Source organism: Amborella trichopoda, chromosome 5, assembly GCF_054954075.1.
Source record: "Amborella trichopoda isolate Santa Cruz 75 chromosome 5, AtrichopodaSantaCruz75HAP2 v2.0, whole genome shotgun sequence".
Classification (NCBI taxonomy): domain Eukaryota; kingdom Viridiplantae; phylum Streptophyta; class Magnoliopsida; order Amborellales; family Amborellaceae; genus Amborella; species Amborella trichopoda.
This window is the reverse complement of record NC_142340.1, coordinates 45,716,026-45,741,015: the sequence shown is the minus strand read 5'-3', so window position 1 is coordinate 45,741,015 and position 24,990 is coordinate 45,716,026. Positions and strand designations below refer to the sequence as shown.

Here is a 24,990-nt window from a genome sequence, read left to right as displayed (position 1 = left end):
GTGGGTGTCTTGTCAATTACATTCGCTTGTTATTTGGTAATAGAATGTCACTATTTAATTAATTACATCGACACCTGAATGAGATTCAATAGAAAGATGGGAGGGGGGGAATGTTATATTACTCGCTTGAGCCCACTCGAACTCGGACAAGTAACTCGAGTTGGGTGCCCGATTAGCCCTATACCAAAAACTTGAAAAAAAAAAAAAAATGTAAAAAGAATATTTAAAATTAAAATATTTGAAAACATCAATATTATTTTAAAAAGGGTGAGGTTGGCATAAGGGTGCAACCTTACAATAAAAGTAAGTTGTACCTCCAAATTTTGTTATAAGATGCAATTTTGGTGTCTAAATTTTTTAGGTTATACTCATTTCTTAGTGTAAAATTTTTTACTCCAGAAATGATTCATATCACACAGAGTTGTAAACACATGAAAACTTTGAAAATAAAAAGTCTAGATGATGTGTTGTAAGATGTACTATTTTTGGGACTTGAAATTTTATTTATTTATTTATATCTATACATTTAGATGTCAAGGTATCAATTAGATGGTTTTTCAATGTCAAAATAGCCTTTTGCGATGGATTTTTAAGGTGCGCCCTAATTCTACAATTTAAAGTCTCAACCTTATATAATCTTTTTTCTTTTAAAATAAGCTATGTACACACAACTATTCCTTTGGTGCACCCACCAAGAATTTTCATTTCCTCGTGTCGCATGCTCTCCACACCACCACATGTCCACTCGGACTCCCCTGAGTAACTCAACATGGGCTAGGGCATAGTCTGCGGCTCGAGCAGAGTTTAGAACACTTGTTATATGTAATTCTAGGCTTATCCCCAACAATTTACAAGATATACATGCCAGAAACTTTATACCTAGGTTGTGATTGTTTTTTCTTTTACTGCTACATTAGAATTTTGATTATTCATTTTCTTGTAGGTTGTGTCATGCTACATATATTAAGCTATTGTTAAGCAAGCTAATTGTTAAGTATAAGGACACTTGCACTTAAACAGAGCAAAATCCTTTGAAGAGATAACTTAGAATGAAATACTAGGAAAAGTATAAATTCAGATCATTTACCTTTGGTACAAAGTGGTCACAATTAATTTTTACCATTGGATATGAAATTACGTGGCTGCATTTATTCTATTGACTAAGTTCAAAGTTGAAAATGAATTTTTTAAAACTTTCTGACACACCCAAACTATTAGATTTCACATCGGATGGTTATAAGTAATTGTGACCTCTTTGTACCAAAGATAAATGGTCTCAATATATACTTTCTAGAATAACAATGAAGAGGGCCTTATAAAGTGGCAGATTGGGGTCGCCTACTTCTTAGTTAAATTCAATCCCTTTCAATAGTAAAATCCTATCATTGGCAGTTTATTTGGAAATATATAACAGGAAATCACTCTCCCTTGAATAAAGTATCAGCATCCAAATTGGGAGTCAATAATTTGGATGTAGGTACATACAAGGAGAAATTATCGCGTGTTTTATGGATTATTAATTCATTAGAAACCTAGTGCCTAATCCCCAATTTTTTTTTTTTAAAAAAAAAAATTTCAAAAAAAAATCTTTCATGCATTTTTACCATCTTGAGATTGTAATTACTATAATATTACCGTCTTAAAATTGTAATTACTATAATAAAAAGGGTATGGTTTGTGTAAAGCTAAGGCCCTAAATAATCAAAGTAAGGCATACCTCTAAATAGTATCAAAAGATGATTTTTTAGACACAAAAATCTCTGTTGAAGCCTAAAACTTTATTTTCATTTCTAATTATAAAATTTAAAACTTCAAATAGTTTAGATTGAGCAGATCTATATATACTTAAAAATATTGAAAATTGATGGCTCGGATAATGCATTACAAGATGCATTGTTTCCCAGACTTGAAATCCATTCTTTTCCACGTTTATACATCTTGAGGTCGAGATAATCGCTTTGAGGGTTTTTCGACACCGAAATACCCTCTTCTAGGTGTGCTGTAATTTGATTGTTTAGGGCCTCAACCTTATATAATTTTTTCCTAATAGAAATACACATCTTTGAGAGTGAAAAGTATTACGGCGAGAAAATACGAGGAAATATTGAATTATGGTGCCCTATGATTGGGATCTAACCTAATTTGATAGTTTTTTTTCTCTACTCTAGACATTTTAGATCGTTTGTGTTACTCATTGGAAAAATAGATAAGAAAATGTGCTGCAACGAGTTTGATTCCCACTTATTTCTTTAGCTTTGTTGCATTCATAATGAAGAGGAAACAAAATGGTTTCACCATATACTTTTCACAGGTGTCCCATTTCAATAAAAAATGAGGCCAACAATTTGGCTCTAGTTGTGATGAGTTACTAGAGGCTGTAAAACTAAGTGCTTTCTTGTTTACAAGTAGTGACTAATAAATGCAAGGATCAGAATTAAGCAGATCAACTGTGCTTCCAGTCAAGATACATCAGCATTTGACTCAGACACGAGGGTAGAAATGACAACCTTAGAACATTTTAGATACACAACGCTTTGTATGTCAAGCAGAAAAAAAGTGAAGTAGGAGTTTAGATAACATTAAGATACTTTATAATGAGATTTTTTTTAAAAAAAAAAGTAGATAACATAACTTGTTTAAGTTTTGAAGTGTATGACATGAGTGTCATCCCGATGAGGCACCGACACAAGCTAAAATCATGGTTATAGTTTCATATTGCATCCATGATCGGCCATGAGAATTTAAAAAATACACCTTTTTAGAAGCCAACATTGAATTGAAAAAGGGTGTTTGTACCAACACAAGATCAAGATGTCATGATTCTTCCCACTCATGATTTTTCCTGCACTTTTGTCTAGAAATAAATTGATGCCTAATGCAAGCAAATGTTAATGAGATGAACATAACTAATACATTTTTTAACAACATAATCAGTATAGGCTGACAAACAAATACAAGTTCATGCCAACTTAATCTCAAAATAAGATCAATCGAGTTTTTGCTCATCCTTTTTCATTTGTTTGTATTCTCAACCCTTTCTTACATTTAGAAAAATAAGAACTACAAGAAGATCAACAGAAACAAGTAACATCTAGCATTATTTTTCAAGCCTCATTATATATAAACAAATAAAGCTCTTCCTCTCTTACAAATATAAACTCAGACCTCCCATTCAAATTCCTTTAAAAAACCACCATCTTTACACCAGCTGCCCAATCTTCGGCTCGAAAGCCAACAAGCAACAGCCAGCGCGATAGCCAATGCGCTAACGCGCATCCATTTTCTTCCACACCAATACCCACCATTAGAAAAAGGAGAAAACCACCACATCGAACTCACCCCAAAACCACCATTCTCCCCTTCAAAACTCACCCATAACCCCCTCATCACCTAAGTACCATCCCACCCCAAACCTCCATCGAGAGCAGAACATTAACCACGCTTCACCTCAAAACAGCCATTCTCCCCTATAAAAGCACCATTCAAATGGCTGAAAAATACGAAATTTCCTCGCATCATCTGCCAGAAAAGGCGAGATTTGGCCGGAAAAATCATAGCATCCTATCCGATAAGCTTGGCAGCCTCCTAAAGAAGTTCAAGCTAGGAGGTGGCATAGGGTCCCTAAACATAGGGTGCCTCAAGAAGTAAAACCCCAAAGCCACAGCCACCACCTTAGGAGGAGAGACATACATCACAAAAGAGGCAGCCAAACATGAGCCCACGAAGAGCCTCGTGGCTCGAGGGTCACGCCACGCAATTAAGGCCTGGGCTCGCTCCCCCTGAGCAGCAAGGTCGCCAAGCACACTCTGCACTCGTCCCGCCAAAACCCTGAGCCTATCGTACCGAGCCCGAACCACTTCACTCGGTCTTGAGCTGGGTATCAGATCGAACTCCTCTTCGAGCTCATCGAAATCCGATGACTCGGCTTGAGACAGCCTGGTATCCATCCCCATTGGCCCCACTGGCCTAAACCTGTAGTACCAAGCCCCCACAATGGCTATATAGAAGAAGATAGTGGGTACTACAAGCTCAGGGTACCAAACTAGAACTAAGAATAGCACATGGACCAAGATGGTTTGGACCGAGTTTCGCCATTGGCGCACGTCGTGGACCCAGTGAGCCAGCCCACCTAGCCAAGCAAGAACGGACATGACTCGAAACCAGTTAGCCTTCGACCGACGCATGCTCCATGTGTGGGAGTCAGAGTCGAGCATGTATTGGACCACCTCAGGGCCCAGGGGAGGCTCTGAGCGTGTGAGCCACGCTGCCACCGACCGTGCTGCTGCAGCACGGAGTGCGTCTTGCTGGGCTAGACCGATCGGGTGTGTATAGTGCATTCGAGGGAGCATTGGGCGTGTGTAAACTCCACAGGTGTCTATCAATGGTCCACATGTATATCGTATGGCTAGGTCGAGCTCACCCATCTTCTTAAGACCAGAGCGCAAAAGCACGAGCAATGGGTATGCTCGTGTATGGACCTTGTTGCCCTCTAGGGCCGAGACACGAATACGTATCTTGCCAATGCGAGTGTCGGGACGTATCGGACACTTGTCGGAGAACATATGCCAATTGTCAAAGACGGCAATCGTGAGCACCGTACAAGGGTCGTATACTTGCCAGGTGTATTGCTCGTTCCATCGAGGATCGAACGAATCGGTTAGGGTTCTGGTACGTACCCATTTGTGCCCGTACTTAGCGACACAATATGCATCGGTGGAGCCCTTCATTGCGCCTGGACCCAAGCCCAGCGGACCGTGGGTTTGGGTCTTCATAGGCAAGAGGGCTCGAGCACCTAAGATCCCAAGTTCGAGTGTGCCTATCGGCGGGCGCCATAGCTGCCTCGCCGTAGGCCTGAAATCACTGCAAAAATGTGCAGCCTCGTCCAAAACATGGTACCCACCTTCGAGGCACAACCGTAGGTGCATTCTCCCTCTATAGTTGGTCGCATTTGTGCCCCCGCCACTCTCACCACCAAATGCAGTGGGGCTCTCGAGCACGAACCACCTCGAAGGCAAGAGCCGCTCATCAAGCCTCTGCTCAACCGGAGCCAATGGTATCATTACATGGCCTACAAGACTCGGTTCTTTGCCCGAAAACCTCTCTTCAACCAATAGAATCGCCGCATCCTCCAATGGCTCGGAAGCCACAAAGAGGAGGTCTTCATGCCAAGACACCGAACCCCCCTGACTCGGTGGAGAAGGACGTGTCCTGGAGGACTGGAACCCGAGTTGGACCTTGACACGGGTCTCTGAAAACCTCGAGATTGGAAGGTCTTGGGCTTCAATTACAGTAAGTCGAAGGTACCAAAGCTTCGGAGAATGGTACACTTTGGAGCGAGTGTGGGCTAAGTGGGGCGCATCGGATTGCCAGGCTTCTGAGAACGAGTCATCGGCTTGGGTTCCGATCCACACACTGAGCATTATATCGCCGCAGACGTGGCCATCGCCATCCAATCTGTACCATTGTGGAGCCAAAGGGCTATCAGATGGTGATCGTACCGGGACCTCTGACAAATCAAAGCACACCCCACCTAAAAGTTGGCCAGAAAAACCAGTTCCGGCACTGGGATAACCAGCTGGTGCATTCCCAGAAAATCCACCAGCTGCATTGCCACGAAAACCAGTTTCGGAGCCGGGAAATCCACCGTCCATAGGAGGCCCACCTCCAGTGCTGGGAAACCCACCTGGCACATCACCCGAGGAGCCATGTCCCCAGCCGGGAAACTCAGCTTGTACATTGCCGGGAAATTCACCTGGTGCATTGCGGTAAATCCCATCTCCGGCACCGGGATTTCCGGCGCCCTCCTGAAACCCACCACCTCCTGTTGTTGGAGAAGGAGCCCAAACCGAGATCTCTAAGGTGTTGGCGCTCGAATCGAGTCTCTCACGTCCAAAAGCGAAGACCTGGTTCCATTCTGGATTCGACTCGAAAGAGTTCCGAGAATCTGGTCTCTTACGTACACTATAACTACCAAGCCTGATCTTGACCACCGGTTCGAGTCCCGAACCCTGAGCTAAGCCTCGAGCCTTCACGATTCTCACAAAGAGGTATTTCATGGCCTCGACCAAATCATGCGCCGGATAAATCTTCGTTTCACCGGTAAACGCGCCGGATCCGTACACTCTCCGGGGAGTCATTCCTATTGGTGGGCGTACTGGAATCCGAGTTTCTGGGGGTGGGGGTGCATGTTCCAGAGGTGGAGGTTGGGTTTCAGGCCCCGGAATAAAGGCTTCCGTCGCCAGAACTGCATTTTCCGGCGGTGGAGCTGTGTTTTCCGGAGGGCTGTTCTGCTCCTCTATTTGGGTGGCGTGGCTTGAGGGCATCGGACAGAGCTCACTCTCTGGCGGTTTTGTGTCATCTTCTGGCGGTTCTGTGTAATCTTCTGGCGGCTTTGTCTCATTCTCCGGAGACTTCTCATCTTCCGGCGCTGGAACTGGGTTTTCCGGCTCGTCGGTGTAATAAATCCGCAACCCCAATGCCCCTCTTATCCAACTGAGAAAGCTCTTCTTCTCTAATGGAAAATACACCAAGGCCTCATTCCCTTTCCTTGGAAATTGGCCCGCGTTTAATCTCACACGACCAAGAAAATGGTTTTTTCTTCCATTTCCAGTCCTTTTATCATTGTAAACCTCGGCTTCGAGGTCTTCATACGCCACTGTTTCAGGATCAGTGACATCGAATTCAAGCTTCTCGTGCCATGAAGGATTGAGGTCTCTGAAAACAGTCTTTGTTCGCTTTCTCTGGCCATCGAAATCCACGACTACATAAGGGCTCGAGCTCCCCAACCCGTCTTTGGGCAGCAGGTCTCGAGCATCAACCACTTCGACTATGAGCCTTCTCCCGCTCATTCTCGACACATGGCGATTTGGGTTTTCCTTTTCAGGTCACGAATTGCCGGAATTTGCAGAGGAATTGCCAGAAAATGCAGGAGTTGCTGGAAAATGTGGGTCCTTCGAGCAGTTGTTAGTTACCGGAATTTCTGTGAAGTCGCAAGAAAATAGACTGGAAAAGTGGGTTTAAGATTGGATTTTTGAGGTAAAAATTGGAGGAGAAATGTGGGTTTTTCTGCAGAGGAAAAGAGGAACGATCGTGGGTATTTTGAGAGAAGAATGATGGGAGACAAATGTGGGTTTTTCTGCAGAGGAAAAGAGGAACGATCATGGGTGTTTTGAGAGAAGAATAATGCGTGAGAAATGTGGGTTATTTCAATGGAAATTGATGATTTTTTCTCGCTTTTTTTTTGGAGGACGATTCGATGAAGAAATGGGGTTAATGGGTTTTAGTTTCTGGTGAGAAGATGATTTGTGAACAAGAGTAGCTCGAGCTCGGGAGGACTTTGCATAGAGAAAGAGGAGACGGTTTCTTTACTTTTCTCCTGTTCTCTCTCTCTCTTCGTTTTGTTTTTCAAGGAAAATTTTGAAAATTTCCCTCAAATTTAATTATAAATGCATCCAGTGACTACCCCATCTAAACTGAAATGACGCAATTAGCCTCTCTCACTCTCTCTCGCTAGATTCTCAATTATTGCAGGCATCCCCCATAAAGAAAAATAAAGCAATTAGTTTTTCTTTCTCTCTCTAGAATTCCACTTCTCGTTGGCATCCCCCTCTAAAGAAAAATGAGGCAATTTGTCTCTCTCTCTCTAGATTTCCACTTTTTGTAGACGTCTCTCTTTAAAAATAATAGCCCCTCTCTCTCTCTAGATTTTCAATTCTTAGAGCCATCTAACCTCTCTCTCTAGATTTTCAATTCCTGTAGACATCTCTCTTTAAAGGAAAAAATTGAGGGAATTAGCCTCTCTCTCAATCTAGATTTTCAATTTTTGTAGACGTTTCTCACGAAAAAGTTTATATAAAGATGCAACCTCAACATGTAAAATTATGAATGCACTTCAAAAATCGATTGGAAAACTTTTTGATTTATCATCTCGGCAATCGAAATATATGACCATAAAAAATAAAAAGATTTTAAGTCTTAGAAATAATGCATTTTACAACATATTATCTAGATTTTTATTTTCAAGATTTTCATATGTTCATAGATCTACTTAATTTTAACCATTTTAAAATTTTATAGTTAAATATACAAATAAATTTTGAAATAATCCTAAAAACATTTTACATCAAAATTATATACCATGATAAAATTTGAAGGTGCACCTTACTTCTATAATTACGGATGCATCCGTATGCCAACTGCACCCTTAAAGATAAAAGGCATTAGCTTCTCTCTCTAGATTTTCAATTGTTGTAGGGCATCTAGCCTCTCTCTCTAGATTGAATTGTTGTAGGCATCTACGCCTGATATTTATCAGAAACAATCAGTGGACAAAACAGATTTCGGTGCTGGATGCCATTTTCAAACCTGGTTGCTCTCCCTCTCTCTCTCTCCTCTTTCTCTCTCTACTGGATGCCATTTCCTTTTTGGATATTAGAGACTTTCTCTATCTTCTAGATGCCAATTTTTATGGAACCACTTAACCCCCCCTTTTACTCCATGGTTTGCCCATGAAAGAGCATTTAGGCAACAAAATTCGTATTGATAAGTAAAATTGGTATTTTTGGTCTAAAAATAAATAAAAAATGGATGAAGTTTTTATAGGGCCTAAGCTTTATGAAAACAAAAGAAAGCCTCATCTCAACTCCGCACTTTTGGCATCAGAAATCTCCACGAGGAATCAAAATTAATTTCCATGATCGAAAATAAAATTTGAACCTCAAAAAATGGTGCAGATCTTATGGATCTATGAACACTTAATTCTAAGGTGAAATGGACGGTCTAGAAAAGTTGTTACAATATACACGAGTTTTAGAATTTAAAATCCTATTTTTTTCATAACTAATATGTTCAAGTCGAGATGATCGATGTAAAGGTTCTCTGATGCTTGAATTGTAATTTTTTTTTTATAAATTATGAGGTGAGGGTTTACTTATTTTGATAGGGCTGCAACCCTATCAAACACCATTTTCCAAAACAAAAAGGCTCTTAATTATGGAGGATGAAAACCATCATCATCATCTAAGTTTTATCCCAACTATTTGAAGTTGGTGATGCAAATCATGTTTTGTGATATAAGTTCACGATTCTTAAAGAGAAGTGGTTAAGTTTTATGCTTCCTTACCTAACACAACTCTCTTCCTTTATTCGAACTTGAGACCTGCGCTAGCAGAGTTATAGAAGATGAATTTTTTTTGAGAAATAAGATGTAATTGTTCTTTTGGAAAGTAAATAAAATGTGCTATTTGGTTTGCTTCTAAAAGTTAGACTCATGATTTAAAAAGAATGTCGATTTGGATCAAATTGTCCGATTCGAATCGAACATCAGGGAGACCAACCCACTTCTCACCATATTTCGAGAACTCAGACAGTTCTATTAGGGAATTGGCTAATCCTACTCCACCTTTTATTTTTATTATTTTATAATTTTTCTATTTTGTTATCTGTTTTTGTTTTTTTTTCTTTTACCAATGCACTAGGCCTAACTGGCAATCCAGAACGATTATCAAGGGACCGATTTATCCATTAACATGGGATAGACTTAAAAGAACATGTATATTTGTGCATGTTTATTTGTCAATTTATTGGGGGAAGTTTAGTAAAAACAATGAAATACAAGTGAAATTAAAAAGTTTCGGTTCACACTTCACAACGAATAGTGGATAATCATTTAGACCTTATCATTTTAATCGCTCAAAATCATTTTACATGGAGGCTAAAATAATAAATTATAAGTATCAAGTTTGCCAACCCCGAATAGTTGGGATAATGCTCGATAATGAAGATGACTCAAGTTTATGACAGTGTATTGGAAGATCAAATTAAAATAAATTTTGGAAATAGATGCCAAGAAATAGAGACGTAGGTACATGTATTGAACTTAAACATAAGTTTTAAAATTTTCTAAAATGATCGAGGACAATCACATAATATAGTTATATTTCATTTTTTTCAAAAATTTATTTTTTTAAGTATTTAAGTACCACGCATTTTAAAATGTTTATGAAATAAACAAAATATTTCTCAGAAACTTGTAAAAAAAGCGAGTATTGCTGACTATGAGTTGGTCCAATCTTTAAAGGAATAAGTTTTAAGGTGTCAACCTCATACTGTAGAACTAAGTTGCACCTCAAAAATCCTAGGGAAGAAAGTGTTCCTGGCATTGGAGAACCCTCCAATTGATCATCTCCGCCTGGAGATGTATGGACATAAGAAAAAAAAAACATTCAAAAAAAAAAAATACTACATATTGTAACAAGTTATCTAAACTATTATAAAAGTTTAAAACTTGTACCATTTTTTAAATTTTAAACTTTTATAATTAGAGATGAAGATGGATTTTCAAGCCATCAAGAATAACGAAACATCTTTAAGTAATTTTCAAGGTGCATCCAAGTTGAAAAAGCTTAAAATCACTTGAGTCTCATGATTTTTCATACAGATAAATTATTTCTTATAAAAATTATTTGATCAGACTCTAGACACCAGACTCCCCGAATTAAACCAAGGCTAAACTATCATTTTTTTAAAAAAATATTTTTTTACAATAGCAATTTTCATATCAGAGATTATATATACCTAAAAATTTGAATCATCATCATCATTTTAATCTGTTTCCAATTAATTGGGGTCAGCATACCTAAAAATTTGAATCTAAAGAAAAAATAAATCATGAAGAGGGGATGCATATCTACAGATGAGTCCTTGAACTGTGTCCATTTTAAAATGCCAGTTTGCTCAGCCGTGATTTATTAGACCGGGGCATCGTCGGGTATTTTGCAGACTATTTGGGTCAAGAATATAAAAAGAAAGGTCAATGAAAATTAAAAACCACAAATTCTTTTTTCACAAATGAATTTTATTCTGGTTTGTTTATTTAAATTTGTATTGTATTATAAAGGCGTATTTTGATATTTGGGGCCAAAGTGGGTTGTGTATAGGAACGCTACTCTGGATTCTATACTTTCACACCAAGCTTTTCCTCAACTCTCTAAAAATAGAGAGGCACAAAAAAAGAAAAAGAAAAAGAAAAAAAAAGACATTGAGCTTTAAATATATTGAAGCTATTAATTTGGTGTAATTTATTATATCATTTCTTATCAAATAAGAAGGGAAAATTATTTATAGAAAAAGTTTATATGGAGCGAGGCTCTAAACAATCAAATTAGAGCCCACATAAAAAATTTCATTAGAAGAGATTGTTTTGAAGCCTAAATATCCGCAAATTGATCATCTCGATATCAATATGCATGGACATGACAAAAATTGGATTTCAAATTTTGGAAATAGTGCATTTTGTAGCACATTTTTTAACTGTCAATTTTCAAGATTTTTAAATTTTTATAGATTTGCTCGATCTATACTATTTTTTAAACTTTAAATCTTATAATTAAAGATGAAAATATATTTTAAAACTATCACAAAGATTTCTAGTATTGAAAGCATATTTCTCGATACTATTTGAAGGTGTGCTTCACTTTGAATGTTTAGAGCCTTGGCTCTATACAAACTGCACCCAACTATTATACATGTTGTTTGGGAAGAATTGAGGTTAGTCAAAAGGGCAACTGTAAAAAAAAATTGGAAAGATAAGTGTTTAAAATACAGAATCAGCCTCAACTCAGCATAAGTTGATTCTGATTCTCTCTATCAGACTCAAACAATTTCCGAGCATACCGAGCTACAATTAACAAACAAGCAAAAAAAAAAAAAAAAACAAAAAGAAAACAACACAACACAACGATCAAGAAAACAAGGGTATTTGGGTTATTCCAAGGATTTTACATCGAGAATCTTCCACCTATGTGTTCCAATCTGACTTAGTCAATTCTGATCAAGGATTTTTACATCACTAAAACAGAATATAGATTCCTCTATAGTTCTTTTTAGTGATTTAAAAATCATTGATCTGGCTCAAAATTCGCTGAGTTGGATTGGATAAGGATTGCATAGGAATCCCTCTTACATAAATGGAACACTTTAATTTTCAAAATTTTATTAGTTTAGTGAAAATTTAATTTTTGTTTTTTCTTGGCACAATCATTCTTTTCTTGTACTCTCTTCAAAAGAAAACCATGCCAATTTACCACACTCAGGGGCTACTCAATCAAATAAAAAAACCAAAGTCCCTTTTCCTCTAACTAAGCTCTTTTTCATTGTGGAAAAGTCCAAAATAAGACTATTTAGGTTTAATATAACGAGGGCATAATTAATTTTGGCCGTTGGATTTTAGTTCGGGTGGTTGTCGCATATTACAAATAAAAAGCCTTATAGCATATAATCACTATTATTGTTGTTGTTTACTGCTGCTGTTTAAATATAAAATCAAACTCGAAAAAATAAATCAAGGAATATAAGTGACACCGAGCCAAATTGAACAAAGCCCACATTGATTTCATCCACTTCACTAATTATAAACCTGGGGAAAAAAAAATTCAAATAAAATCCAATAAAAATTTGTCAAAAAAATAATTGAAAATTGCTGTCTTCAAATAGTTATTGTGATTACTTTCAACCATGTTTGCTAAATTATCAAATTGGTGATTTTTGGAAATAAACTATAAATAACTTGTGCAAATAGAAGAAAAAACAAGAAGTACGTGCCTTTAACTAACCGTTGGAGGGAATCCCCCCACCACTTGCTCAATTACCCCATGACTTTTCACTAGGGGGGTTCCCATGAGCCCACCAAGTGACCCCACAGTGACTATATTAAACAAATAAATCTTGTAAGCTTTAGTGACTCACAATATCACAATAAGGGAAAAATACCATAACATGGAAAAAGTAAAAAGATAAATAAAAATGAAAAAAATAAAAGGTTTGTATAAGGTGTCAATTTTTTTTTTGACCAATATAAGGTGTCAATATTATGCCATTGAAGTAAGATGCACCTCAAAAATCCCCTAGAAATGTGTGTTCCGATGTTGAAAAATCTTCCAATCTGATCATCGGGATCTCAAGTTTTATGGGTATGATAAAAAAAAAAAAATTAATTTTTAAAAATAATGCATATTGAAACAAATCATTTGGACTATCTATTTTCAAGATTTTGAAATGTTTATAGATATTATCGATCTGTAACATTTTTTGCATTTTAGGCCACATAACTAGAGATGAAAACAGATTTTAAAGTCATCGTAATATTTATGTTACCAAAATTATGTCTCTAGTCAAAATCAAGAAATGCTATTTATCTGTTGTACAAGGTGGTCACAATTAATCTTCACCATTGGATGTAAAATTAGATAGTTGCATTTATTCTATTGACCAAGTTCAAACTCAAAAGAAATTTTTTCGAACTTTGTGACACATCCAAGCTATCAAATTTCACATCGGATGATTATAAGTAATTGTAATCTCCTTGTACAATAGGTAAATGGTCTCATTGTATACAATCCCTAGATTTTTAACCTCAAATTCCCAATATTTGAAGCCCATCCAAATGGATAGTCCAGATGACTTACTTGACTGGATTTCCATTTGGGACACCATTTGAACTCTAAATTTTTATCTAAAAGAAACTAGTATTTGAAAATATTTAAATGATATGAAAGCTTTGGGGTCCATCAAATCCCTCTATGTGTTTGACCCAAGACCAAATTAACTAATAGGATGGGACCACAAATCTTTTTTCCCTATTTTTATAGCCTTTTTAGAAATAGTCTCCTACTAATTTTTTTCAATGCTTTGAACTAGTTGTGGAGAGATACCTTTTATCTTTGAAATTAAAGTGCGATTTTGAATGTTGCTTGTAGTCCAATATTCATTTATTATCATGATTTAATCTTATTTCTCAGGCACTAAGTGTGCTTTTCAATGGAGAGAGAAGCAGTAACAAGATTGTACTTTCATAACAAAAGGAAAGTAAAAATATGAGAAAGCAAGGTAGTGAGGGTTCCCCATTAGGAATTTAGGAAAAGCACAAATAGCATGCTCCTGCAGGAGCATACTGCACACTAACTCCCTCAAGCAAAAGAGCTACTTGGGAGGATTTTCGTATCTTAACTTTTGGGATCTACCTAAAGATATGTAGTTAATTATTTCTTAAAGAGAGTTAGCTTTTGATTTTTTTCAACACTTAGAGCTTGCCATCCAAAACAAGAGAACTCCTGTATAATTTTAGAATGTTATTTTTTTTAAGCACATAGAATGAGTGATTTGATGTTTTTTTGGTGGTTGGTCTCTAGGTTTGGAAGGTTATATCCCATAAATTTTAGGTCCAAAAGGGTACATCTAATTTATGTTTAACTTGATGGACCAAATGGACAATATACTCTCGAAGGAGAAGCATATCTTTTGGGTATAGGAAAAAAAGGGTCTTTTCCTTCTCAACTAACATGGGACCACCAAACGTATAAAGAAAGCTACAATTCTTTTTCTCATATCCAGCTATTGAGCATGTATTGGTCAAGTAGATTGTGGATTATTCCACATAGCATTATTCCATTCCCATAAAAAGCCTCTAGAGGGGTCTTAAGTGATTAAAGGAAAATTTAGGGGTGTTTTTGTTTTATTTAGGATTTTGAGGTCTTTAACATCCTCATATTTTCCTTAAAAAATTAGAGAGTTCCTATTCAATCTTGGGACCTCATTTTTAGGCACATAGACAATGGGAATTTTTTTATTTTTATTTTTTTCTTTGAGGTTGGTCATTGGATTCCAGAGACGATATCCTTAAAATTTGGGATCCAAAAACATATTCTTAGGTTGAGTTTTATCCAAGTGGACGATATGTTCCTAAAAGAGCTTGAAGTCTTTTCACTTTTCAAAAAATTTACTATCTTTTTCAGATAACAGGATGGGTACTTGAAAAAGTAAAATTTATCAAAACACGCCTAATTAATGAATTCTTAATATTTTACACATTTTCAACCATTCTAACTCATGATCTTATTTTGGATTAATATTCCAACTCATGATCATCCATATTTTGATGGGATTTTTGAAACTAAGTCAAAAGAAAGAAGTAAAATATTAAATAGCTCATCTCTTACATGCATTTTGATAAATGCGTCTTCAGAAAATATGAACTCTGAGAACTTTCAAAAATTAGATTGCCTTTATTCACTTTCTTTCTATAACAGTGAGTATAACTCTTTTTTTTTTTTTTGATAAATGCGTCTTCAGAAAATATGAACTCTGAGACCTTTCAAAAATTAGATTGCCTTTATTCACTTTCTTTCTATAAGAGTGAGTATAACTTCTTCTTTTTTTTTTTGAAATTAATCGTGATGTTTAAGAAAGGTTATATCTCCAAAACTGGAAATCCTAAAAGTACTCCTAAATATAATTTTACCTGTGGGAGTAAATATATGATATGCTCCCTCAGGAGCATATATTCTTTTCTTTTTCTTTTTTTTTTCTTTTATATATCTTCAAGCTATTGACTAGGTAACTAATGGGGGTGAGAGCATGAGGGTGATGAAAAAGCAAAATCAAAGGTAGAATATGCCCCATGGTATATGATCCCATTCCCCAATGTGACCACCCTTTTCTAAAGCATTTGCTGGGATTTCAATAAAGTTAACTGCAACACTACTTTTTCCCTCCTTTTTACTCCTTTGGGATACTCTCTCTCCCTCTCTCTCTCTCTCTCTCTCTCTTCATCTCCTTCATACCCCCTCTCTTCTATATACATATTTCTTTTTCTGACTGTTAAAAATTTTGCTAACATGATAAGACCCATTCGATAGACAAAAATTAGAAAATTTTGGAACTCACACATATTAATCTCTCTTCCTCTATCTCTCCCTCCAATTCTTTGTGCACAATTGACAACTCTCTCCCTCTCTACACAAATCCATACCTCCCTCAATTTTTTTGTGCAAATCTATCTGTCCAATATACATATAGGGGAATGATTTCATGCAACTGTTGTGTATAGTAATGATTTCATATAACGGCTATATAGTAATGATTTCATGCAACAGCTGCATAATAATATAATGAAACAGTCTTCAAAAATCACGTTAGTACTATCTGTCCAATTTTTTGTGCAAATCTATCTGTCCAATATACATATAGGGGAATGATTTCATGCAACGGTTGTATAGTAATGATTTCATATAACGGCTATATAGTAATGATTTTATGCAACAGCTGCATAATAATATAATGAAACAGTCTTCAAAAATCATGTTAGTACTATTTGTTTGATCCCAATTATTAAAAATACACTCGTTTTATTCCAATGAATAATTAAGAAAAATTGAAAACATACGTGATAAAGTATTTTTTAACCCAATTAACATAAACCGTCCACTTTGATAAGATGCTTATATCCAGGCTTTAGAAAGATTGTTTTTCTTTTCAAAAATGTTAGAGGTCTTTGTCATTATTAGATGAACAATATTGAAAAATAAAATAATGGTTTTGAGTTTGTAAAGGCCTAGATCTTGAAATTCAACAAAGGGGTGGTCCAGATTCATTATTGGAGCGGAATCATTTTAACCATATTTAGGATGCAAATTGAATTTTAGTTTTTTAAATTGACCATTGGGACAAAAAGAGGGTATGTACAATTTTTGGGGTCATACAAATGCTACGAACATGGTTTTCTTGAAATGTAGTTTTATTATATTACTATACAATTGTTGCATGGAATCATTTCCCATATATATATATATATATGGGTGCGGTTTGTATAGAGCCGAGGCTCTAAACAATCAAATTTGAGCCCACCTTCAAATAGTGTCGAGTAATATGGTTTCAATGTCGAAAAGTTTTGTGGTAGCCTTAAATTATATTTTAATAGCTAGTTATAAAACTTAAAGAATAGTGTAGATCTATCACATATATGAAAACTTGAAAATCTTAAAAATTGACAGTTGAAAAATATGTTATAAGATGCACTATTTTCAAAACTTGAAATTCATTTTCATTTATCTTGATGTTGAGATGATCAATTTGATAATATTCGGGCATCAAAACAACCTCTTCTAGTGAATATTTTAAAGTAGGCTCTAATTTGCTTGTTTAGAGCCTAGGCTCTATAGAAACTTATCCCATATATATATATATATATATATATATATATATATATATATATATATATATATATATATATATATATATATATATATATATATATATATATATATATATATATATATATATATATATATATGTGTGTGTGTGTGTGTGTGTGTGTGTAGAAAGCCCTATATAAGACCTATAGGTGGAAATGAACATTATTTTCACCTATAGGCTTGCCACTATCCGATTATTTGGACGGCAGGGAAATATCGACCGCCACACCGGTATTCACTTTGCCTTTGAGCGTTGAAATATATATATATATATATATATATATATATATATATATATATATATATATATATATATATAGAGAGAGAGAGAGAGAGAGGGTGTGGTTGGCATACGGGTGCATCCGTAGGTGTAGAGGTAAGGTGCACTTTCAAATTTTATCATGGTATATAATTTTGAAGTAAAATGTTGCTAGGATTATCTCAAAATCTATTTTTATATCTAATTATAAAACTTTAAATTTCAAAAATGATTAAAATCAAGTAGATCTATAAACATATGAAAATCTTGAAAATGGACGGTGTAGATAATATGTTGTAAAATGCACTATTTTTTAGACTTAAAATCTTTTTATTTTTCATAGTCATATATCTCGATGTCGAGACGATCAATCAAAGGGTTTTTCAACATTAAAACTACATTTTTCTATGGATTTTTTAGGGCAGTAGTTATATATATATATATATATATATATGGAAAATGACCTTGTGAAACCCTCCCACACCTACGTGTGTAGGACCCCAAAGGATCACCATTAAATTTGACACAGATCTCTAAAAAAGTCAAGTCCCACACCCTTGTGATAACTTTCTAAAGATTTGTGCCAAATCTAATGGTCATTATCTATATATATATATATATATATATATATATATATATATATATATATAAAATCAAGATTTTCATATATTTATAGATCTACTTAATTTTAACCATTTTTTGAGTTTTAAATATTATAATTAGATAAAAAAAAATAGATTTTGAAATAATCCTAATAATTGTTTTCACCTAAATTACATGTTATTATACAATTTGGAGGTACGTCTAAATTGGATTCTTTAAGGTTGCAACCTTATAGAGACCACACCCATATATAATATATATATATATATAATTTTTTCTTGAAGGCGTATGCTATTCTTTCACGGGATTCCTCATGTGAAAGACCCACTTGGTAGGGTTTCTTCGAATCACCATCATTTATTATTAAAAAAATTACCAATTTGGATTCGAGTTCTTCAATATTGAGATGCTAGTTTTTCAAGGCACATACCGAGTGCAATTTTTTTTTTGTTTTCTTTTTTTAAGATTCCTCATTGAATTGAAGAGATAAAACCCATAAAATTTAAACTCCTAAAATTATTTTTAAATTAAATTTATCTAAAGATGTAAATGGACAGTATGCTCCTCCAGGAGCAAGAGATGTTTTAACCTCTCTCTTTCCAATAGTGTACAGTTACATCTCTCTCTCTTTCTCACTCATTATTTGTGAATGCTTTGTGCACACCTTCCCAAAATGCATTCATGTAGCTGACATCTCCGAAATTATCGGGTGCTTTACAGGAAAACAAAAAGGCTGGGCAACGGTCCACTCTACATTCTCTGTTAAGGATAAGGGTTACAAGCTTAAGATTCATTTCATAGTACATATGCTTGGAGGAGGGGTACTCCTTTCTTTTCTTTTTCTGCCTATTTTTTTATGGGGATGGTTGCAATGACACCATTTACTTACAAGGGAAATCACAATTATTTACAACCATCTAATGTGAAATCAAAGAGCCTAAATGTGTCACTAAGTTCAATAATTTTTTTTTGAAACTTTAAGTTTCGTCAATTAAATAAATACAACCACCAATTTCACATCTAATGGTCTAAAAAAAGACCTATGTGATCTTTTTCCAAGAAATAATATATATATATATATATATATATATATATATATATATATCTCTTTTTTCTTTTTTTCTTTTCTTTTTTTTTATATCACCCATTTTGTTTTGACAAAAGATCACTTACGGATGGTTTTATTACAACAACATATACTTCAAAATAAAATCAATATGGCAATAAAATCAAGATCTTAAAACTTGATGTCATAACTATAAACCATGCTTGAGAATAAAAAATAAGATTGCAATAAATAAAAGAGAAGAGTGTCGGAGATTGCCTCAACCGGGATTATTACATCCCACACCGAGTCACCATCATCCGAGGGCACGGGATCGACGATCTTGCTTCAATCTCAAACCGGGAAAGCAAGTTTAGGCCAAGCCACACCAATGGAATATGAACCCCTTTGATCACAAACTCAAACCCTAAGTGAATTTCCTTAGCAATCTAGTTTGAAAGAGATAAATTCTTTAGTTAAGAGATAGGAGAGAGAAGAAATTACATAGCCTAATTCCTTAGCCCCGTTCCACGAAAGAGTGATCAAACATGAGAGAGAGAATTAGAAAGATAAGGTGTAGAGATTTTGGGTAGAAACAATCCATTTTTTATAGGCATGAACAAGATTAGAGTTTCTTAGGGTTTTCCTTGGCTTACATCTTCTTGTGAGATTGAATATGGACCGTCGATTAAGGATAGCTTGTGGGGTGAGAGATCTGAGTCATCCATTCCATAGATAAGCCATCAACATTATGGAAGGTGCATGAACCATTATCCCTCTTTTCTTAACCATTTTCCCATAGAAAATAAGTTAAATTAATTTTAATTAAATATTATGCATTCTATAAAATAACACATCTCTACACATTTCCCATAAAACCTATCAAAGATATATCAAGTCAATATTTACTTCCGTATTAAATCAATATGTGGTCAATGCATACTTAATCTATAATTTGACCACATGTCACAATTTATAGTTACCAAAACATAAGGTCACATGGACCACAAAACAAAACTTTCCATAAAATAGAAAGTAGTAAGAGGTGGGGCTTGCCACCCATGGGAGGCACAAGTGGGCCCCACCTTCTAGAAACATGGTGGGCCCATGTGTACAATAGGCCCCCATGATTATTATTTTTATGTATTTTAAATTTCAAAAATAATTTCTAGTGAATATTAAAACATTATAAAATCAATATCTTTAATTTTATAAATTCAATAATTATAAATAAAATATTCAAAGGTTCATAAAAATTCAAATAATAATTATAAAATAATCATTATCATAAAAAAAATACAAGTAAATTAATTTGATAGGAAATGAATCCATATGGTTTAATAATTGAATTAACAATCATAGGGTACTCTACCTTCAATTGTGGAATACGGACCACACTCACTTTATCAGACCGACCCAATGTTTTTCATGACCCACAGTCCAAATAGGGGCTCATTAGTAGGTCACCAAGGTCTGATCGATGAGCCAAGGGGTCGCAATTTCAATATGTGGATTACAGGTCCTCCCCTAGAGACGAGTCAAGGTCACCTAGACCTGATGCGATACAACTCTATGGTGCATAGGGGGATCTCTCGCACATGCACATGATTCACTCTAAAAGGTGGATTTCTGGTTTTTTCGAACGATTTATCGATATGCATGCCATGTGATGGCACATGGATGAGGTTTTGGCCCCCGTCTATATAGGCCACCATTACACACAAAGGTCACACAATCCCTCGGCTCACTCATCCGAGCATGTTCTCCGACCTCATCAAGGGATAACCCATGAACCCTCCTCAGTTTGTTCTTCATACCCAAGTAACATGGGTTTTTTCCAACCGACTGGCCTAGATCGTCAAGCACAGTCCAGTATCTGTAAACATCGTTTGCATGGTATGGTCCACGAGGGACCACACTCTCACTGAGTTCATGTTCCACTATATCATTTCATTTTATAAGCACTCATAAGGCCTTTAAAGGCCACATAAACCCAACATAGTGAAGATTAATTGTGACCACTTTGTACCAAAAGGAAATAATATTATTATATACTTTCCCTTTCTTTTATTCTCTGGTTTTTTTTTTTTTTAAGTAATCCAGTGGGCAAAATAAACCTATACATGTTTTTTTTTAGTAATCCAGTGGGCAAGATAAACATATACCCGTCGTTTTCAAATAGTTTAGCAATTAGTTTTTTGAAAATCTTGTTTATTTTTCTTCTATTTTCTTTCATTCTCTATTTTTTTATTTTTTTGGGTAATTTAGTGGGGAAGATAAGCCCCTATCCATTTTTTCAAATAATTCAGGAGTTAGTTTTTAAAAGGGTATTGTTTTTGGGTAATTCAATGGGGAAGATAAGCCTCCTACCCGGTTTTTCAAATAATTTAGGAGTTAGTTTTTAAAAAGTGTTAATGGGGTGGTACCAGCCTTTTTCAAATAATTTAGAAGTTAGTTTTAAAAAAGTGTTAATGGGGAGGTGTCAGCTAGAATAAAAACCAAAATGTGGTGACTAGGGTGTGGGGGTGCTACCACAACGACCCATTCCTTTTCTTGTTATATTTATGACCCTTTGTTATTTAAAAGATGGGAATAGAAGGGAATATTATGAGCGTGTGCACTTGTATTTCTTTCAAAAAAAGTTTATATAGAGCCAAGGCTCTAAACAATCGAATTAGAGCCCAGTTCAAAAATTTCATTAGAAGAGGTTGTTTTGATGTCCAAATATCTTCAAATTGATCATCTCGACATCAAGTTAGATGGACATGAGAAAAAAGACGGTTTTTATGTTTTGGAAATAGTGCATCTTGTAACTGATGTTGGACCGTCAATTTTCAAGATTTTCAAGTTTTCATAGATCCGCTCGATCTACTTTATTTTTGAAGCTTTAAATTTTATAATTAAAAATAAAAATATATTTTAAGGGAAAAGTTTATGTAGAACCTAGGCTCTAACAATCAAATTTGTGCCTACCTCAAAAATTTCACTAGAATAGGTGGTTTTGATGCCCAAATATCTTTAAATTGCTCATCTCGACATCAAGATACATGGACATGAGAAAAAAAATGGATTTCAAGTTTTAGAAACAGTGTATTTTGTAATACATTTTTGGACAGTCAGTTTTCAAGATTTTCAAGTTTTTATATACATGTCGATCTACACTATTTTTGAAGCTTTAAACTTTATAAATAATTATGAAAATATATTTCAAGGCTATCACAAAAAATTTCAGTATTGAAACCACATTTCTTGATACTATTTGAAGGTAGGCACTAATTTGATTGTTTAGAGCCTAGGCTCTATACAAACCACACCCATATTTTAAAGCTATGATAAAGATTTTCAATATTGAAACCACATTTCTTGACACTATTTGAAGGTGTGCTTTACTTTGACTGTTTAGAGCCTCGAGACTCTATACACACCGCACCTTTTTTTTTTTGGGTTAGTTTCAAGTCCTGGATTCCACATTCCACTTCACAACATCAATCAGTACATGCAAAAGCGACTTCCACCCCCTTTATTGTTCCTTTTTTTCTTTTCTAGTGCCTTTGCAGGATTTGAACCCCGGCGTAAGCCCAACTTCTTGAAACCATCTCCCCTCTTTCTCATTATTTTTTCTCTTGATTTATTTTCAATTTTATTTGACCCGGCTCGGCCTAAATCAGCCTACACCGTTGCCACCGCTAATGAATACGGGGCCATGCCTGAGAAATATACTTATCAACCATGTTTTTTTTGGGTAAGTAAAAGTGGTAAATCAATGAGGATTTGAGCCCCTATATTTTGGTCAGAATGGAGTCAGAGACCTCACCATGGGGCTCGGCAATACTAGCGCCAAGATCCCAAGCCATTTTCAATACTTATCAACTATGTGGTGGTAGAGGCATGCGGATCAAGGATCACACCTACAAAAGGATTATTGCCCCAAATCACCCAATTTCACATATGACAACTGGGCTGATTGTGATTTTTTTTATATCAAAAGTAAATTCTCTTACTATACAATTTCCATTCTTTTTAGGGAAAATTGTTGAAAACCCTCTAAAATATACTCTCTAGATACTCTACCCCAACCCTAAACTTTCCTCACTTATTTTTCTCAAAAACTATCTTTTCTAACTAATACCCCCAACCTAAAAAAAATAGAAATAAAGACAAAATTACCTCCCCTTTTTAACTTCTACATTAAAAAGAGTGTTTGTGTAGGTAGTCCGGCGTTTATGTAGGCAATCCAGCATTTGTGTAGATAGTTCGGCATTTACACAAGCAGTCCGGCATTTTGTGGGCGCGGTCCGGCATTATGCATACTGTAATAAAATCACTCTAGCGTTTTGATGCAGCGGTCCGGCAGTGTATGTGCACAATCCGGCGATATGTTTACTGTAATGTGGGCAGTCCGACGATTTGAAGTAGTGCTCCGACAATTTACTTACTGGAATGGGGTCAGTCAGACATTTTCAAGGTGCGGTCCGGCATGTGTTTCTGGAATGATGTTAAGTCCGGCATTTCACAGCTCGCTCCGACGTTATGGTCGATCTATCCAACACTGGGAGGATACAGTCTGGCAATATCTTACTCGCGGTCCGGTGTTACAGAACTTCGCTCCGGTGATTTTACTACTGGAGACGTAAGTCCGGCATTAGTAGTCTACGGTCCGGCGTATGTTTAAATAAGCAGTCTAGTATTGTAGAAATGCAGTTCGGCATATGTCGTAAGTCCGACAAATAATAACCGCGGTCTGGCGAAAGTATTATTGCGATCCATCCAAATGATTTGTTCACACGGTGAAGGTATAGGAAAGGGTATTTTCGTTAAAAAAGATATCACTTTTTGAGTTGGGGGTATTAGTTAGAAAATATGGTTTTTAAGAAAAAGTACTGAAGAAAGTTTGGAGTGGGGGTAGAGTGTCTATATTTTAGAAGTTTTTCAGCAATTTTCCCTTCTTTTTATCTAAAATTTACATAACATCTTTGATTCACAATTAAAAAAGAAAATGATTTTGATTCTTAAATACCTAGATCGGACCATCTATCAAATGGATGGCCATCTTTGGAGGGACATCATTTGGGTTTCAATTTATTTTTAAAGATTATTCATGGTATGGAGAAACAAATTCTAAGTAGGTTTTCAAATGTACATTCCATTCCCACGTTTATAATTAGTTGTATTTCAATTTCTTTTTAAATAAACTTATGCTAACATCGCTTATAATTAGCTGTATTTCGATAATATCTCACATATTTTACATTTTAGGCTTTATTTTTGCCTTTTTTTATTTTCCCAAATTATCCCATATTTTTTAAAGGGAAAGGTTTCTGTACTTCACCTACAGCATAGAAGATCTGTGTTTCCCCTACCATCCAGCCGTCTAATTTTGATCAAGTGAGTCACTCACTGTTTGATCTTCGATCCGATGCTTCAGAGTATTTTATTTTTAATTTTTTTTTATACAAATTGTATGAATATAAAATTCGGTAAGTGTCATCTTCTCATTGTGGTACACATACAAAAAAATATTACAAATAATTTTTAGATAAAACATAATGACCAAAATATCTATCAAATCTTTCAAGGGTATTTTAGTCATTTTATTTTATTGAAAATATTTTATTAATTTTTTTTAGAAGTGTGAGTTTAATAGAGGATTGGAACCCAAAATTTGGTATCAAAACAGTTTTTAGCGAAAAATTTAAAAATAAAATAGTATAGTTTAATATGACATTGTGATTAGGGCCATCTCAATCCTCTATTCAAAATGGAGGGTTGGATAAAGGGAAGTATATAAGTTCGATGTTGTAGAGGACGCATAGAAAGCTTGTCCTTTTTTAAAACTATTAGCTCTAGACGAGAATCAAATCGGTATCTATGAACTTCAGTATCTCAAAGAAGTCATGAACTACAGTTCCAAACCATAGTTGGCAAATCTCCTATTAAAACACAATTTTTTGAAAAAAAATCTTATATTTTTAAAAATATATTAAAAATTTTGAGTTTTCAAAAGATCTTTCAAAAAAAAAAAAAATTAACGGAAACAATAGAAATACACATTTTAT

At 35.2% G+C, this 24,990-nt stretch overlaps 1 protein-coding gene across 1 annotated transcript; it reads right to left on the bottom strand.

Annotated features, from left to right (window-relative positions):
* Positions 1-2,981: 2,981 nt before the first annotated feature.
* Positions 2,982-8,341, bottom strand: QKY (C2 calcium/lipid-binding plant phosphoribosyltransferase family protein). Its single transcript, XM_020665911.2, has one exon. The coding sequence runs from the start codon at positions 6,846-6,848 to the stop codon at positions 3,552-3,554; it is 3,297 nt and encodes a 1,098-aa protein (XP_020521570.2). The 5' UTR covers positions 6,849-8,341; the 3' UTR covers positions 2,982-3,551.
* Between the last annotated feature and the right edge of the window lie 16,649 nt (positions 8,342-24,990).

Bases quoted from the DNA above. Each gene is read 5' to 3' on its own strand.
- QKY (XM_020665911.2), bottom strand. From the start codon at position 6,848: ATGAGCGGGAGAAGGCTCATAGTCGAAGTGGTTGATGCTCGAGACCTG.